Source organism: Homalodisca vitripennis, unplaced genomic scaffold (assembly GCF_021130785.1).
Source record: "Homalodisca vitripennis isolate AUS2020 unplaced genomic scaffold, UT_GWSS_2.1 ScUCBcl_5201;HRSCAF=11819, whole genome shotgun sequence".
Lineage (NCBI taxonomy): Eukaryota > Metazoa > Arthropoda > Insecta > Hemiptera > Cicadellidae > Homalodisca > Homalodisca vitripennis.
The window spans coordinates 1-15,705 of record NW_025781310.1 but is presented as its reverse complement, the minus strand read 5'-3'; the positions used below and the strand labels follow the sequence as shown (position 1 = coordinate 15,705).

Here is a 15,705-nt window from a genome sequence, read left to right as displayed (position 1 = left end):
ACAGTACATACATATAACATAGCTTTGCCGCCAATATCCTGTAATTTTCTCGTGACAAGTCCATTTATATGCTATTCACAGTTCTTGTAATTCATTGATCATTGATGTAGGGTTCTGACTCCTAGTGACAGATTGATTATAAAAAATAATCATTAATCAAACGCTGCTTTGTGTGCACTAAAATTTAATGTGAAGTAGCACTTAGCATATACGTATGTTTTAAAATATTATTATACTTTGTCAAAATTCTAAAAAAAAGAATGTACAGTTTTAAAGCCAAAAAAGTATTAAAGGCAATAGAAATAATAAGGTAATAAAGTTTTATCCTTTATAATATTTAAATACATTTTGAATAAATATACAATTAAATTGTTCTTCTTTTATGTGTATGTATGTGTGTGTGTATATATATATATATATACACACATAATAATATATACATATAATTTTAAGTGATCTCAAAATTATAAGTAACGCCATTATCTTTGACAATATCTGACTTTGACTAATTAAACTCATTATTGACTTAATTACTGAACGAGTTTTTTAGGTACCTAAAATTATGTTGCTTTTCTGAATTTGCTGTTTTTTACAGATAAATGTTTGTAGAGTTTGTGTGTGTGTGTGTGTGTGTGTGTGCGTGCGCGCATGGGCGTGCATAAATAAAACCGTTAGTGAATAAATGAGTCAATAATGAATTTAATTAGTCAAAGGCAGATATTATTGTCAAAGCTATTAGGATCACTTATAGTTTCTGATCAACCAAGATTGTTTTATACACTTAATTACTAAACATAATTATTGGAAGTAAACTATATTATAATTTTTCAGGAATTATGTTAAGTATATTTTAAAATTCTGGAACTATATTACAGTACTGAATTACTTGTTTCAGAACAATCTACCTAATGTGCCAAATAACCTACATACAACAGACCGGAACAAGCAGGTAAACTATAAGTGGATAATAAACGCAAACTTATGATGTCAGTGATGGAAAGAGGAAGCGTAATCAGCTACATCTTTCTATCTTACTCTTAATTTTTCTTTTTTACAATGCCCTGTTTTTCATTGTTTTCTTTCTTCTAGTACAATTTTTGATCTGCCTACCTTATTCTTAGTATTTGATGAAATCTTTCACAATTATTCATGTAAAGTAATATATGTATTTATGTAACTTTACTTCCTTATTTACTCATTGGTGTTCATATTAACACTTTTATAATTTCTAAATCCGACATTTGAAATTACTTCATGTATAGAATCAGTAAGAATAACAACAAATAACAATATATTTTAATCATAAATTTGATTTCTTGTCTGTTGAACTCTTATGCATACATTTAATTAGTTATTTCAACATTTTTGACAGTTTTATTATGATATATGTATATACATATATTTATTGCATGGTTACAACTAACTGATAGATTTTGATTTAATTAAGTATGCTGGTGTTGGTGAATATAAAACAATTCATAAACTGCTTGTACAATTTTTGTCAAGATTATATTTATAGCCAATTAAATGCTTAGCAAAATAGCATAAGCTGCATTTTCTTAAAAATTGTTGGTCAGATGTTATAAATATTTAATTTTCATTTCTTGTAAAAATACGATTGAAAATGTTTTGGACCCAAATAAGTTCCCAACCTGACGTAACAGAATTCTCTGGAAGTGTGGAAATACAGTGTTTGGCATGGGAAAGGATAAGGATTATGCCATATTTTAGTACTATTTACGTTAACGTTCAGAACAGCTCAATACTTGTGTATTGAAAGGATAGTAGGATTTCGGACATTTGCCTTCGTTAAATGTTACAAAAAGTAGAACACTACATTTCGAGGGTTTGAAATCTTATCGGTTTTATACACTTAATCCTTTAAGTGCGTTCCTGGATTTGTGGCGACACCCGACACGGGTTTGGTTGCATACTAAAACTCCCCAGAGCCAAATATCTTTTCCCATTTTTACTTTTTAACTTAACACGTTATTTAAAGTTTAATAAATAGAGTAAACAATTAACAATGTTTACAAACTTCTTAAATACTGTCAAATAATGACAACATATTCTCACTATCACGCACCTATCTACGAATAAACATCAGAAAACACCTTGTAAAATATGAACGTAACCATTCCCAAACTTTTGTACGATACAAAGCACGTGGCGTCCAAGTAATTTTGAGTAATGTCCAACAAGATTGCACCACCAACTGGATAGCTATCTTCTAGACATCTCTAACATAATAGAACACCAAGTAACACAAAATAACAGCTAATAATATGAAAACGAGTATACTTAGGGGCATGGTGTTTGTTCACAAAACTAGAGTTGCACGATATATCATGGGTGTGGCGGGTAAAGAAGAGAGTAGATTTCAAGCCTCAAAACGGAGTGTTACGCTTCTTGTAACATATAACGATGGCAAATGTCTGAAATCGTACTATCCAATAAAATCATCAATATTACCAATAACAAACTTTAAACAATTAACTTTTTTTATTCTTTTTATGTAGAATTCTTTTCATTATAAATTGGAATACAACTTAATGAATAGTATAAAGTAGTCAAAAGTGTTTTAAAATATTGCTTTTAAAATATGACATCTCAAAGTGTTAACTGCCTCCTGAGCAACCAGGTCTTCAAGCCGTTGCCAAGCTGTCTCCTTCGGACAATCTACCAGAGCTGCTGTCAGTCCCAAGTGACATAATTAATGTATTATGTAAGTGTAAACTTCCTCCAGAGTAACTAGGTCCCCAAGCCATTGCCAAGCTGTCTCCTTCGGACAATCTACCAGAGCTGCTGTCAGTCCCAAGTGACATAATTAATGTATTATGTAAGTGTAAAACTTCCTCCAGAGCAACCAGGTCGCCAAGATGTCTCCTTCGGACAATCTGCCGGAGCTGCCATCCATCCCAAGTGACATAATCAAGTTGTTAATGTAAGTGTAAACTTCCTCCAGAGCAAACCAGGTCGCCAAGATGTCTCCTTCGGACAATCTGCCGGAGCTGCCATCCATCCCAAGTGACATAATCAAGTTGTTAATGTAAGTGTAACTTCCTCCAGAGCAACCAGGTCCCCAAGCCGTTGCCAAGAGCCAAGCTGTCTCCTTCGGACAATCTGCCGCAGCTGCCATCCGTCCCAAGTGACATAATCAAGTTGTTAATGTAAGTGTAACTTCCTCCAGAGCAACCAGGTCTCCAAGCCGTTGCCAAGCTGTCTCCTTCGGACAATCTACCAGAGCTGCTGTCAGTCCCAAGTGACATAATTAATGTATTATGTAAGTGTAAACTTCCTCCAGAGCAACCAGGTCGCCAAGATGTCTCCTTCGGACAATCTGCCGGAGCTGCCATCCATCCCAAGTGACATAATCAAGTTGTTAATGTAAGTGTAACTTCCTCCAGAGCAACCAGGTCGCCAAGATGTCTCCTTCGGACAATCTGCCGGAGCTGCCATCCATCCCAAGTGACATAATCAAGTTGTTAATGTAAGTGTAACTTCCTCCAGAGCAACCAGGTCCCCAAGCCGTTGCCAAGAGCCAAGCTGTCTCCTTCGGACAATCTGCCGCAGCTGCCATCCGTCCCCAAGTTGGACATAATCAAGTTGTTAATGTAAGTGTAACTTCCTCCAGAGCAACCAGGTCTCCAAGCCGTTGCCAAGCTGTCCTCCTTCGGACAATCTACCAGAGCTGCTGTCAGTCCCAAGTGACATAATTAATGTATTATGTAAGTGTAAACTTCCTCCAGAGCAACCAGGTCACCAAGATGTCTCCTTCGGACAATCTGCCGGAGCTGCCATCCATCCCAAGTGACATAATCAAGTTGTTAATGTAAGTGTAATTTCCTCCAGAGCAACCAGGTCCCGAAGCCGTTGCCAAGAGCCAAGCTGTCTCCTTCGGACAATCTGCCAGAGCTGCCATCCGTCCCAAGTGACATAATTGCCGGTGGCTCGTCTCACCACGAGACATCTGATGACATCGATTTTGATGATCTCGCTCGCAGATTTGAGGAGCTCAAGAAACGCCAGTGAGCTCCGAGATATTGCATCTTTTGTACATTGTTATATATTTGAAGTCCTGTAAAATGTCAAAGGATTCAGTATTCAATATAATGCATTCACTAGAATGCTTAAATGCTTTTATGTAAGTTTCTATTTACGTTTAATTTACAGAATCAGCATATAACTACTGTTATAATATATTTATATATGGTGTTCATACACTATTCAGTTTTTACTACACGTTTCAGCAGGTTAAAATAGGGGGGGGAATTCATATCAAATGCCAGCTGACCTGCGCGTGCGGTATGGACGGCCTCGATTGGGGCCGTTGTGAAACACTAAAAATAATTCTTCAACATTTTTAGCCACTTTTAAATCCTCATTGTGCCTCACTTAATCTGCAGCGAATACGTTAACAAAAAAAAATAGATGAATAAGACGTAGTATTGACAAAAAGATGAAATGATTGTTTTTCTCTACATAATAAGGAAAAATAACTGCTTGTAATAGTGTCAATTGCTGTTGATTAGATTGCGTAGAAATGCTACTACAAGTAGTTTCACATGCAACCACTGCAGCACAAGCAAGCTCTCTGATCTAAACTCTCACAAGGACATTTTAGGGCTACAAAACACTTTGTTTTTTAAGATTTTTGTCTTACTCTGGGTTTTTGTATAGTTTTGGGAGTTAAAATTTTTGATTCATTTTGATTTAGAAACTCTTTTTTAAGCTACATTTTCATACGACAAATTTAATTAATTATCAAAAGCTAGGTTTCATTTTATGATTATAAATCAATTTACTGTTTACAAAACAACATACTGTATTTTATTATGTTTTACTCATTTCTACTTAGCCATGTTCTGAATTTGGGATAAAATAATTTACTATAGACACAATTATATAATAATAACTCAAGGGGGATTGTATGAAAATTTGTTTGCAAGACACATTATTTGCTATTTTTATTTCATTTCTTTGTAAACATTTCATTGCAGAATTTATCAGATTGAATGAGTTTCATCTCATATCAAATCTAACTCTTGTTATATAACTGACTGTTGTGAATACTATGTAGTTACAAATAATTATGTTTCTATTGTATTTATTTTATAGTGGGATAGGAAAAAGTCCTGGAAGTTCTCAATACTTTGCGATTGTTCACAAATTTTTTTTCGTCCTTCCATCTGTAGGAACAAACTTACAAGTATGCTCAATAATGAGGGGGGATGAATGTAATTTGTAATTCAGTTTTTATAATTTTTGTTATAATTTGTCCAATTTAATGAACAACCTTGTTTATTGTATAGAGTTTTCTTATGGTGCGGAAATGTGTTGCAAAATCCATGTTATTACATTGTGATAAAGCGTAAATAAAGTTTTATTTTCTAATCAATTCTCGTTAATAATTTATCCCTGACTCATCTTAACTCATGAACAGCTATCAAAACAGTTTGTGGAGTACTATTTAAGCTATAATACATGTAGTTAACACTTTCACTGCTGTTCTTTACTGAGTGATAAGTACTCTCATAAGAATGATAACGTGATATTTTTATGATAATCGTTAAGGTTTTTAAAAAAAATACTACATTCATATTTCAAACGTTTATTACAAATATTTTTTATAAAAAATATATCATCAATATTTTAACAATTTATCATAACAGTATAACAAGATTAAAAAAGACATAATAACAGTATAAGAAGATTTAAAAAAAAAAACATAAGAGTATTACAAGATTACAAAAGTTGCCTTTGAGACAGGAATATTATATAATTCTATAGTTATTTAACATCACAAAGATTTGTTTCAATGAAGAAATGAAATGAAATGAAATGAAAAATGCCTTTATTTACAGAGGCAAAGTTAGGACTTAAAAGTCCTCTCTACCACTTAACCTCCAAAAAAAAAACAAACAAAGTAAAATATTATCATACCTATTACAACATTGTAATTGACACTTAAACTAAATCACTGTAATAATTAATTACATATTGGATGTAACATAATAATGTATATATATAAATTATAATTAAAATTAAACCATTTAGATTAAACTCTAACATAAATCTCTTTACAGGCAACTAATAAAACTATCCTATCCTAATCAGCTTTCATTCCCCATCCACGCAACTCACATACAGTTACCACAAGTGTGACCACAAGAACCACCAACCGTCACTCCCACCGAGTCCGCAGCAGAAAGGCCCGAACCTCCGCCCCAAAGCGATCGCGCTTGTCAATAGTTTCTGATGTTGTCTGGGAGAGCGTTCCACAATCGACATGCGGAAACAGTGAAAGATTTATTATATAAGGTTGTCCTATGAATTGGAGTTGATAATAAAGATGCACCCCTACGAGTTCTACGTGCACTAATATCAGACATAAAAAACGAAACTTTGGGCCAAATAACTTGGACAACCATTGTGGATTAGTGCGTGCAACAGACTAAGTACATGATCTCTAAGTTCTTTGGATTTTAATAGGGATAATTGCTCAAAATAAGGAGATACGTGATCATCACGTCGTAAGTTGAAAATAAACCGAATACAATAATTCTGTGCACGCTGAATTTTACTAGAAAGGTCAACAGTCATGTCATTGATCACCACGTCACAGTAATTGAAGTGAGGTAAAACTAGAGTTTTCACCAACATCACTCTAACATCCAACGGCAAGTATTGTGCAAATCGCTTGAGGCCATGTATACAGGCAAAAACCCTATTAACAAATTTGTGACACCTGATCAGCCCATCCCAGGTTTTTGTTGATAGTTATTCCCAGGTTTTTTTACTTTTTTCATTGTAAACTATTTCTTTATTGTTCAGTATCAGTCTTGGAGCAGTATTAATGTCAATTTTAGTAATAAGCCTTTTATAGCCTATTAAAATACAGTTAGTCTTGGTTTCATTAAGTTTCAGTCCATGTCTGCAAGTCCATTAAGCTATTGAATCAATATCAGAGTTCATTACCTGTACACAAGTGTCCATCTCATTAGGTGAAAAGTGGCGGTAAATTTGTAAATCGTCAGCGTACAGATGGAACTTTGAGTGTCGGATGCTAGTAGTTATGTCATTAATGTAGAGTGTAAAAAGAAGTGGTCCAAGTACAGAACCCTGAGGCACCCCTCGGGTGACAGGTTTCCACTCGGAGCACCCATTGTCAGTCTTGACACGCTGCTGTCGCTCGGAGAGATATGACCCCACCCACTTGACACAACCATCAGAGAAACCATACCTCTTCAATTTGATCAGTAAAAGAGGGTGATACACACAGTCGAAGGCCTTGGAAAAATCGAATAGAGTCAAAATTGTAGCTTGTCGCTTGTCCATAGCAAGTCTTATATCTTCTGTGATTTTTAAAAGGGTTGTGGCAGTACTGTGGTGAGGGCGAAACCCAGATTGAAATACCGACAAAATATTGCCACTGTCAATAAAACGGGAGAATTGTTGGTGGACTATTCTTTCTAAACACTTGGATAGCGCAGGCAGTATACTAATAGGTCTTATATACAAGAAAGAGGAATGATTTCAATCAGAGAATACAGAGCAAAATAAATTTAATACATCAAATGTTCACAGCACTATACAAATAAAGCAAAGTTGATAGTTGATAACCTGTCAGTACCTTTTTCACAATGGAGTTGTGCAGCTGTAGTTGTGTTTAGTCTGATCATCAATACAACAATTCTAAGGAATCACAAACAAGAAATCACAAGAAAAGATTGTCAAGAACGAGAAATATATTGCTGTTCTGTTTTTATTTCTTTTATTTTGCTGAATACTGATAATATTCAACAGACTATTGTCAGTTATGTTGGCAGTATGAGTGAACGAATTGTCAAGCTTGATTACCGAAACGTATTTGTTAACGTTTTACATTTTGTGGACATAGTTCTGTGGAAAAATTTTAAGGGTTGTAATATTTGAACTTGGTGTTGTGATTAGTTGTAAAAATGACAGCTCTGGATAGTGAAGTTGAACACTGCATGGACAATGACACTATTGTATGATAATGTGTAACATTGAGTGCTCAGTTACAAGCAGCGTCAAACTCTAAGTAAAGTGAAGATTAAGTTTTGGATTTTCAAGTATTTAAGAATCCTCACGGTTCTAATCATGGTTTAAAATAAATATTTGCTTGATAGGCGAGTTTGGCCATTGCACTTAGTCTAGTAGGAAACTTGTTCTTAACCCTAGAACGGTCGGGCTGGGTCTGTGAGACCCAGCATTTATTTTTCTATAGTTTTTTTTAAGTTTCAGTTTTTATTTTAATCTGAGCGGTCGTGTGTACCTTCCAGGAAAAACCTGAAGAGAGCGCTGTTATCTGCATCCGGTTATTATTTCCGTCAGTTATCAGTTTGATCGGAGTCAAAGTGCACGTGGGCCTGTGAGACCCAGCCCGACCGTTCTCGTTACTGTTTTCGGCCATTCTCATTTTGTGTAAGTTCTGTTGGTTGTGGCAATTACCTGCACAATTTTGTGTTTTAGTGTTGTAAATTTGTATATATAACTGTAAAACATTACCACGAATCTTAGAAATAGTGAAATAGACCGAATATTGAACTGTGAACAGGAAAGTGACAATACAGACGCTGATAAGAGCTGCTATGCAAGTAGACGCACCAATTGACTCTTGGAATTTATTTTTTAACGAACCTTTGATTGAATTGGTAGTTGAATCGACAAATATTTATATTGACTCTGTACAACAAAATTACACAACTTACCTAAATATGGCCTGATGCACGCAGAAATGGTGTGCGGTGACTGCTAGAAAACTAAAGTTTTTTTAGCGATATCCAGTTTCTTATATTTACTCTAATTTCTTGAAAATATTCTACATTTTAAGTAAAGAAACAAGTTACTTCTACACTAAATAGGTATAAAAGAAATATTAAAATTAGTTACAAAATAAGAAAGTAACCTTTATTTGTAATGTTTTACAGTTTGATGCAAACAAAATACATGTTATATCATTAATTCGTTTAAAAAATCAATATAATTTCTTTTTAAATTTATGTTGTTTTTTATAGTTGCTAGGAGATAATGTACTAAATATATATATAATGTAATATATTAAATGTACGTATACAAAATATTAATTTTTGAGTTATTATTTTTGGGTCTCACAGGCCCAGCCCGACCATTCTAGGAAACTTTTATCTGCCCGACTGGTCTAGGGTTTAAGAGTTAGGGGAAAGGAATGCTACTGGTAAAGCCAGCAAAATGTGTATAGTATCATACAGCTGATTAACAAAAATCAAAATCAATGAGATTAAATAATATACTTAATTACATGATTTTAACCAAACATTGACAAACTAAAAACACAAATTTCAATTGAATTAAGTAATTAATTGTTTTAGTCAGTTCAATAATAAAAAACAGTAATTTAACACAAACCAAAAGCATGCATAAACTTGACGATTCTTTTAGAACATTATTTTCACTCATTGCAGTGGGAAAGGAAGTTCCAATATATTTTGGAAAAAGACTCAGAGTAGTGCAGACTGACTACACTCAAAAGTTATGAAACATTTCTCAGCAAATGGATAAAGGACTGTATGTAAATGCAAATAAATTATGATCACACTGTCAAGAGATGTGTAGACTTGCTATCAGGGTTATACTGGTTTAATCTAAAATCCCGTTATAACAGGACTGTGACTAATAATTGATGCTACAGACTACAGTAATTCATATGAAACCTGTACAGTGTGAAGAAGAGGGGGTCTATGTCTAGATCTGTACCCAAAATATTTTTCCTCAAAAAACCACTGAAAATAGTGATGGATCAAAGCCGAATCACGAATATTCAAGAAAGATTCGAATTCCAGAATTCATCAAAGTGATTCGACAATCGAACTGATTTTGCACTACATGAGTTAACGATTGCTAAAATGTGTTTTTGCTGTACTTTATGTAAAACGTAAATACATAAGTAAATTGATAAATTATAGTACTTTTTTAAATAATATTTTGCTTGCAATTAGTACGAGTATTTACTTTTATGTAGCACCGCAAGTCTGCTGCGATTATTCGCGGGACAGCAGCTGAATGGCATTATATAAATGACGATCGCGGAGAACGTGATTTTGTGTATGAAAACTCGTAGATAGGTTACATAAATTAACAAAGTATCGTATAAATAATATTTTGCTTGCAGTCTTGTATTTAAATACATCCATCACTGCTAGTCTGCTGCTTATATTCAGCAGTACCAAACAAACCGATTACTAATTTTGTCGTACATTGTATTTGACAATCCGTAAATAGATAAAGTGCTGAAATCATAGACTGATAGGCCTCATGGTGTGCTTCCTGGGTGCACAAAAGGCCCTTGAGGCTTAAGTGAATGGCAATAGACCGCCCCATACAAGAAGAAGATGAAAAAGAAGTAGTAAATTACTGTAATTTAGAAATCATATTTTACTTGCAGTTAGTATTTTCTATGCTAATGTTTGTGCATCGCCGTGAGGTTGCCGTGTTTATTTGTGGACAACCACTGAACGGCAGTACGCATATTATCGATTGCTAAAACGAGTTTTTGTATTTGCTTATGAGAACCCCTGGGTTTATTACCGAATTATCGTGCCTTTATAAAAAACATTTTGCAAGATTGTTGGTTGCGATATGCCACATATCTGCTGTACCTATTTGTATAAATATTTCATATATAAAATATATTATGTTTATATTTCTAATTTATGTTTGTATTTATTCGTCATATTTCTTGCAATTAAAAACATATATTATGAAACCTTGTATTATAATCTATCAAATTATTATACTCAAGTAGAAGTAGGGGATATGATATGGGTTAGTTCTTACACATAACTATTTTTTTGAACCTATGCAAATCCCTTTAGAATAGAGAGATGTTCCTAGATTTTTAAATATTATTGGATAGTCTTCAAACAATGGTAGGAAACTGGATTAGTGATGATTTTGTTGAAATCATATTTAGGCCTAAAAAGAGCTATTAAGATTTGACATTCAGGAATCTATTTTTTTTTTAAATTCAGATATGAGATTTAAAAATTTGTATTCATCTTCCACTAATGGAAAATGTAATAATACATGAAACAATGTTTTACTAGGGTTTACAACTTGTAAACAGTTTGGTTTTGTAAAACGACTTGCTACGGAGGGTTAGAATTTTTACCTATAGAAAATACTAGTTGTTTTAGAGATGATCCCATTGAATTAGGTCTAATAAATAAAATAAACCAACACCCCACCAATAGTAAACAAAAAATCTTAAATATTTAGCATTGATATACCAACTGGTCAGAAGTTGTTCTTCACTTGGCTTTTGTCACTTGGTTGTAGGATAAGTTTTGGCAGTAGCGATATCTTCAAGAGACATGCCTAAAACACAAATTTGTTAATGTAGTGACACAGTATGTCAGGGTACCTGTGAATGTATTTGTATAAAGCTTATTTTAACTACAATCCATGCTTCAAATACAACATACTGTACATGTAGTTTTTCTTCTGAACATAGAAACATGTTTTTTTAATCTTTTTTTACTTTGGACATAGTCAATAGTCAAAGTATTTATTGCGGAGACCAAAAAGTACATTTGTATAGCAAACGTCAAGTATCTAATAATTTTGACACACATGCTACAATCAAAACTCTCATTCATACATACATTTGTGACACTCACTCTGCCTCCATTCATCGTCAATTTTTTACCCATCTCAATTGGAGAGTAAGTCTTCTGATTGTGCGGTCTCCCACTTATACGCCATAAACTCGTTCACACTATAAAAAGTGTTGGACACTAAAACAGCGTTTCAAACGAGTTTTAAATGTTTTATGCGTAGGTGAATTTTTAATTTCATTTGGCAAGCTGTTAATGAGATGAACTCCTGCCTGTGAGGGCAAACGTTCATGAACGTCCTGTGTCTCCTGGTTCGGTAGTATTCTCTGCCTCTTGTCTCGTACGAGTGAACATCCCCGTTTCATTGGTCAAGGTGCATTTAAGCATACAATATGATGTTGTTTCTAAAATGTAGAGACTTAGCAGCAGAGTTAACAGTTGCAATCTTTTGAAAAATGGCCAGCACGACTCTTAATTTTTAATTTTGCAATGATGCGTAATCACTCGTTTTTGAAGCTTGAACACTCTTAAAAATTGGTTACTTGCAAATGCACCCCACAGTATTAGTCCATAGGTGAGATGTGGATAGATCAAGCCCTAATAAACTGTCATCATAACCTGAATAGGGCAGTATTTAGCTAGATACCTCAGCACATAAATGTCTGAGGCTAATTTGGAGCAAACGTAATCGATATGGAAAATTCCATGTCAAACCTTAATCAAGGTAAATTTCAAGGAATTTCGAGGAACAGACCTTTTCTAATATGGCCCCATCCAACACGATGGCCGGGCCATATTCGCAGTCTGTCTAGCGCCAAGAAAAATTTAGAACATTGGGATTTTGAAGAATTGTTTTTAAATTGTTTTTAAAATGTTGCACACAAACTGTTTACTGCAACAAAGGTGTTTTGTTCTAAAACTGATTTTGTTGTTTCATTAAAACAGAGAGTCGTATGATCCGCATACTGCATGATTCCTTCCGTGTGGTAGTGATGATTCTATGTCATTGACATAGAGCAGGAACAGAATAGGGCTGAGAATTGATCCTTGAGGGACTCCATAAATAATTTTTCATTGAATTAGAAACATGGTTTGAAATTTGGACAACTTGAGATCTGTGGCTTAAAAAAATGAACTAAGGCACAAGAGAGGCACGCCTCGGACATGATTTTAATTCTTAAAAAACTTTGTGAATTTCTTATTCACCCTAAAATTTTTGTTTTATACCAAACTTGGAGTACCAGTACATAAAAAGAAAAATATCATAAATATACATTTTACCCCAAATTTTATACTGTTTTCAGAAATGCAAACATGTATAAATATTATTACATACCCTAATAATACATACTGTACATTATTTTTTTAAATTTGGACATCTGGATGGATTAAAATTAAAAAAAAACCATGCAAGTCTCCAATGTTGTTTGTAAACAAGCTGATGTAATAGAGCACGCGCAGTGAGCAGTGTGGATGTGTGTTACTAACATTATATAGAAGTACACATAATTAAAACACAAAATTAGGAACTGCATTATACACTAAAATTAAAAACATTGAATACATAAATTACATGATCAACATTTTTCAGAGTTTGTGGAATTCTGTAAAGTTACAATATTCATAATCAAATTGTTAGAAACCTGATATTTGAGATATTTGGTTCTTCCTATTTGTACCCATAACAACTTTATCGCGATTAGATAATATTTACCACTTCAAAAGTTAAACAATGAAAGTATGTTAATGCGCTGCATGCCACTTCTAGGGTTAATATTAAGTTCACAATTCCTTTGGGGTACACTTATTAACAAAATGGCTAGATCACTTATACTAATACCACCTTTGAACTTACCTAGAGACTGGAAAATGGTAAACTTGCTGGTGCCTGGTAACCTTTTAACTTCTCGGATTAATTCCCCCAGCTCACAAAATAGCTCTATTCCACTGTCTATTAGTCCACGTAGCTCATTCCTCGCGCTGTCCCACGCGTCCACTACGACTGTGGAATGTTTGTACACATCCAGGGGTAGCTCGCTGTAGTGGTTCCGATTAGCTCCAACAGCTGTTCAAATCATAGTGTCATCATCTTGATTTATCCTCTTCAAAATATCATTAAAATATACTTTTTCAACATGTTATTTATTTTATTTGTTACTGTTTAGGGCCTATTATATTCAAACTAGTTACTATAATAATAATTCTTAATTAAATATGGTATGATCCTACTATATAAAGTCGTAGATAACTTAGCAATTCAGCAAGATTTTGGCAAAAAGTTCTAAGATTGCAATTGTTTACATTTATGTGTAATTTGGAGAAATACGTAATTATGCCTGTTTATTTTAGACTCAACATATTTATTTAACTTTCTATCAAATTGTTCATTGTATTTTTGTTATTATATTTGAGATTAATATACTTTAATCATTGTCTCAGTTTTCCAAAGCTAGTCAGTAATAAAATGTTAAAGCCATTTTATTTTAATAAACACAATTTTAAATAAAATTTACTTATATGAAAGGAAGGCTGCTTGACTTCAGCTAATATTGTTACATTTCATATATTTTGCTAGGCAATTGAAATTTGGCAACCAAATATGGCATACTCGTTTTTCTTCTCCATTGCACGACACAACATTTTAAACATTTTCCTTGTAATAAACAATAATTACTTCAGACAATTACGAGGGTAAATCAAATATAAACAGTAATTTTTTTTACCTGTATTTGGGAACCTTATACACTTATTATTCTTACTCTCCTGCATGATCTACACACTTTTGCCACCGATTTAGAAGTTTTAGTATTCCCTGGTCATAGAAGGTTTGGGGACGACTTGTAAGCCAATTGTGCACGTGCTTCTTGACTTCTTTATTGCTCTCAAATTGTTTTTCTCCCAGTGATTCCTTCATAGGGACGAACTAAAATTAACCACAGGGGGACAAGTCAGGGTATAAGGAGTGTGCTCAAGTGTTTTCCAGCCCATTTCTTCCAATGTTCCTTATCAAAGCCGTGGTATGGGGCATGACGTTGTCCTTGGAGGAGAATGACATCTCTGATGGGCATGTCTTTTTCTTTTGTTTCGATAGGCGGCTTTCGCCGGCCATAAACAACTGACAGTAGTAAGCCGCATTGATTCATGCAGAAAATCAACAAACAAAATTCTCCTATAGTCCAAAAAAATAATTGCAAGGACTTTCCAAGCAGAATTCGATCGGCATGAATATTGTTGTCTGTAAGGCTTGTCCTTCGGGGCGTTGATCATGATTTTCGTTTTCAAACCCGTTCTTGTCCACCTTAAATTCTCTTGGCCATTAAACAACACAATTTCTGAGACAGTGTTACAGTACTGTCCCTAAACTGTGCCATCAAACGATTAAAATTTCAGTCGGTTTAACGCCTTTATTGGTTAAAAACCTTATGATAATCCGTTGCACCAATGAATGAAGACACTTTTTGTTCGGTCATGGCTGTATTGACGGCAATGCCGAACTGGACACCAACCAGAACGGTTCCCCCAATTCCTCATAAACCAAAAATCTACTCCACAACAGCATTATCTAGTTAGGACCTGCACTCTAAGAATTAAAGCAAAATTACCGTTAATAATTGATTTACCCTCGTATCACTGTGTACCACTAACTGTCAGCTGGTTATTACAATACCATTGAGTGAGCACCGGTTTGTAGCCATGCCATGTCAATAATGGATTCCGAAGCATATGTCGTGTTACAATGACATTAGCTCCTTGCACACACAGCTCCGAATGCTCTCGAACGGCTTGGCCCAGTTTCCCAGTTCCGCACACAGCACTTTGGCTCGCTCATATGTCCGGTTCCAAATTCTCACCTATCAACAATAGGAAAATTATACAAAAATAGGAAAAATGTTCAGAATGAAATGCATGAATGAATTAATTGTAATTTTTTATCTGTAACCGTTGAATTGTCTACCACCCAATTTTAGGTTATTAGTAGAATATACTATATATATATATATATAAATATATATATATATATTGTGTACTCTTGAATGTTACCAATGATATTTTGATATAAATTGTAAAGCACTTTAGATGAATTTTT

The 15,705-nt window shown here is 34.0% G+C and overlaps 1 protein-coding gene and 1 pseudogene across 1 annotated transcript; one reads left to right on the top strand and one right to left on the bottom strand.

Moving 5' to 3' along the window:
* The window catches only part of LOC124373264, a 28,842-nt pseudogene extending 24,675 nt beyond the window's left edge, over window positions 1-4,167 (top strand).
* Window positions 4,168-15,231: 11,064 nt separating this feature from the next.
* Window positions 15,232-15,469, bottom strand: LOC124373265 (ketimine reductase mu-crystallin-like; the record flags this gene model as incomplete). The annotated part of the gene is given in 1 exon segment (XM_046831649.1): window positions 15,232-15,469. A coding segment is annotated over 1 exon segment (120 nt), but the record flags the coding sequence as incomplete, so codon positions are not given.
* Window positions 15,470-15,705: the final 236 nt, after the last annotated feature.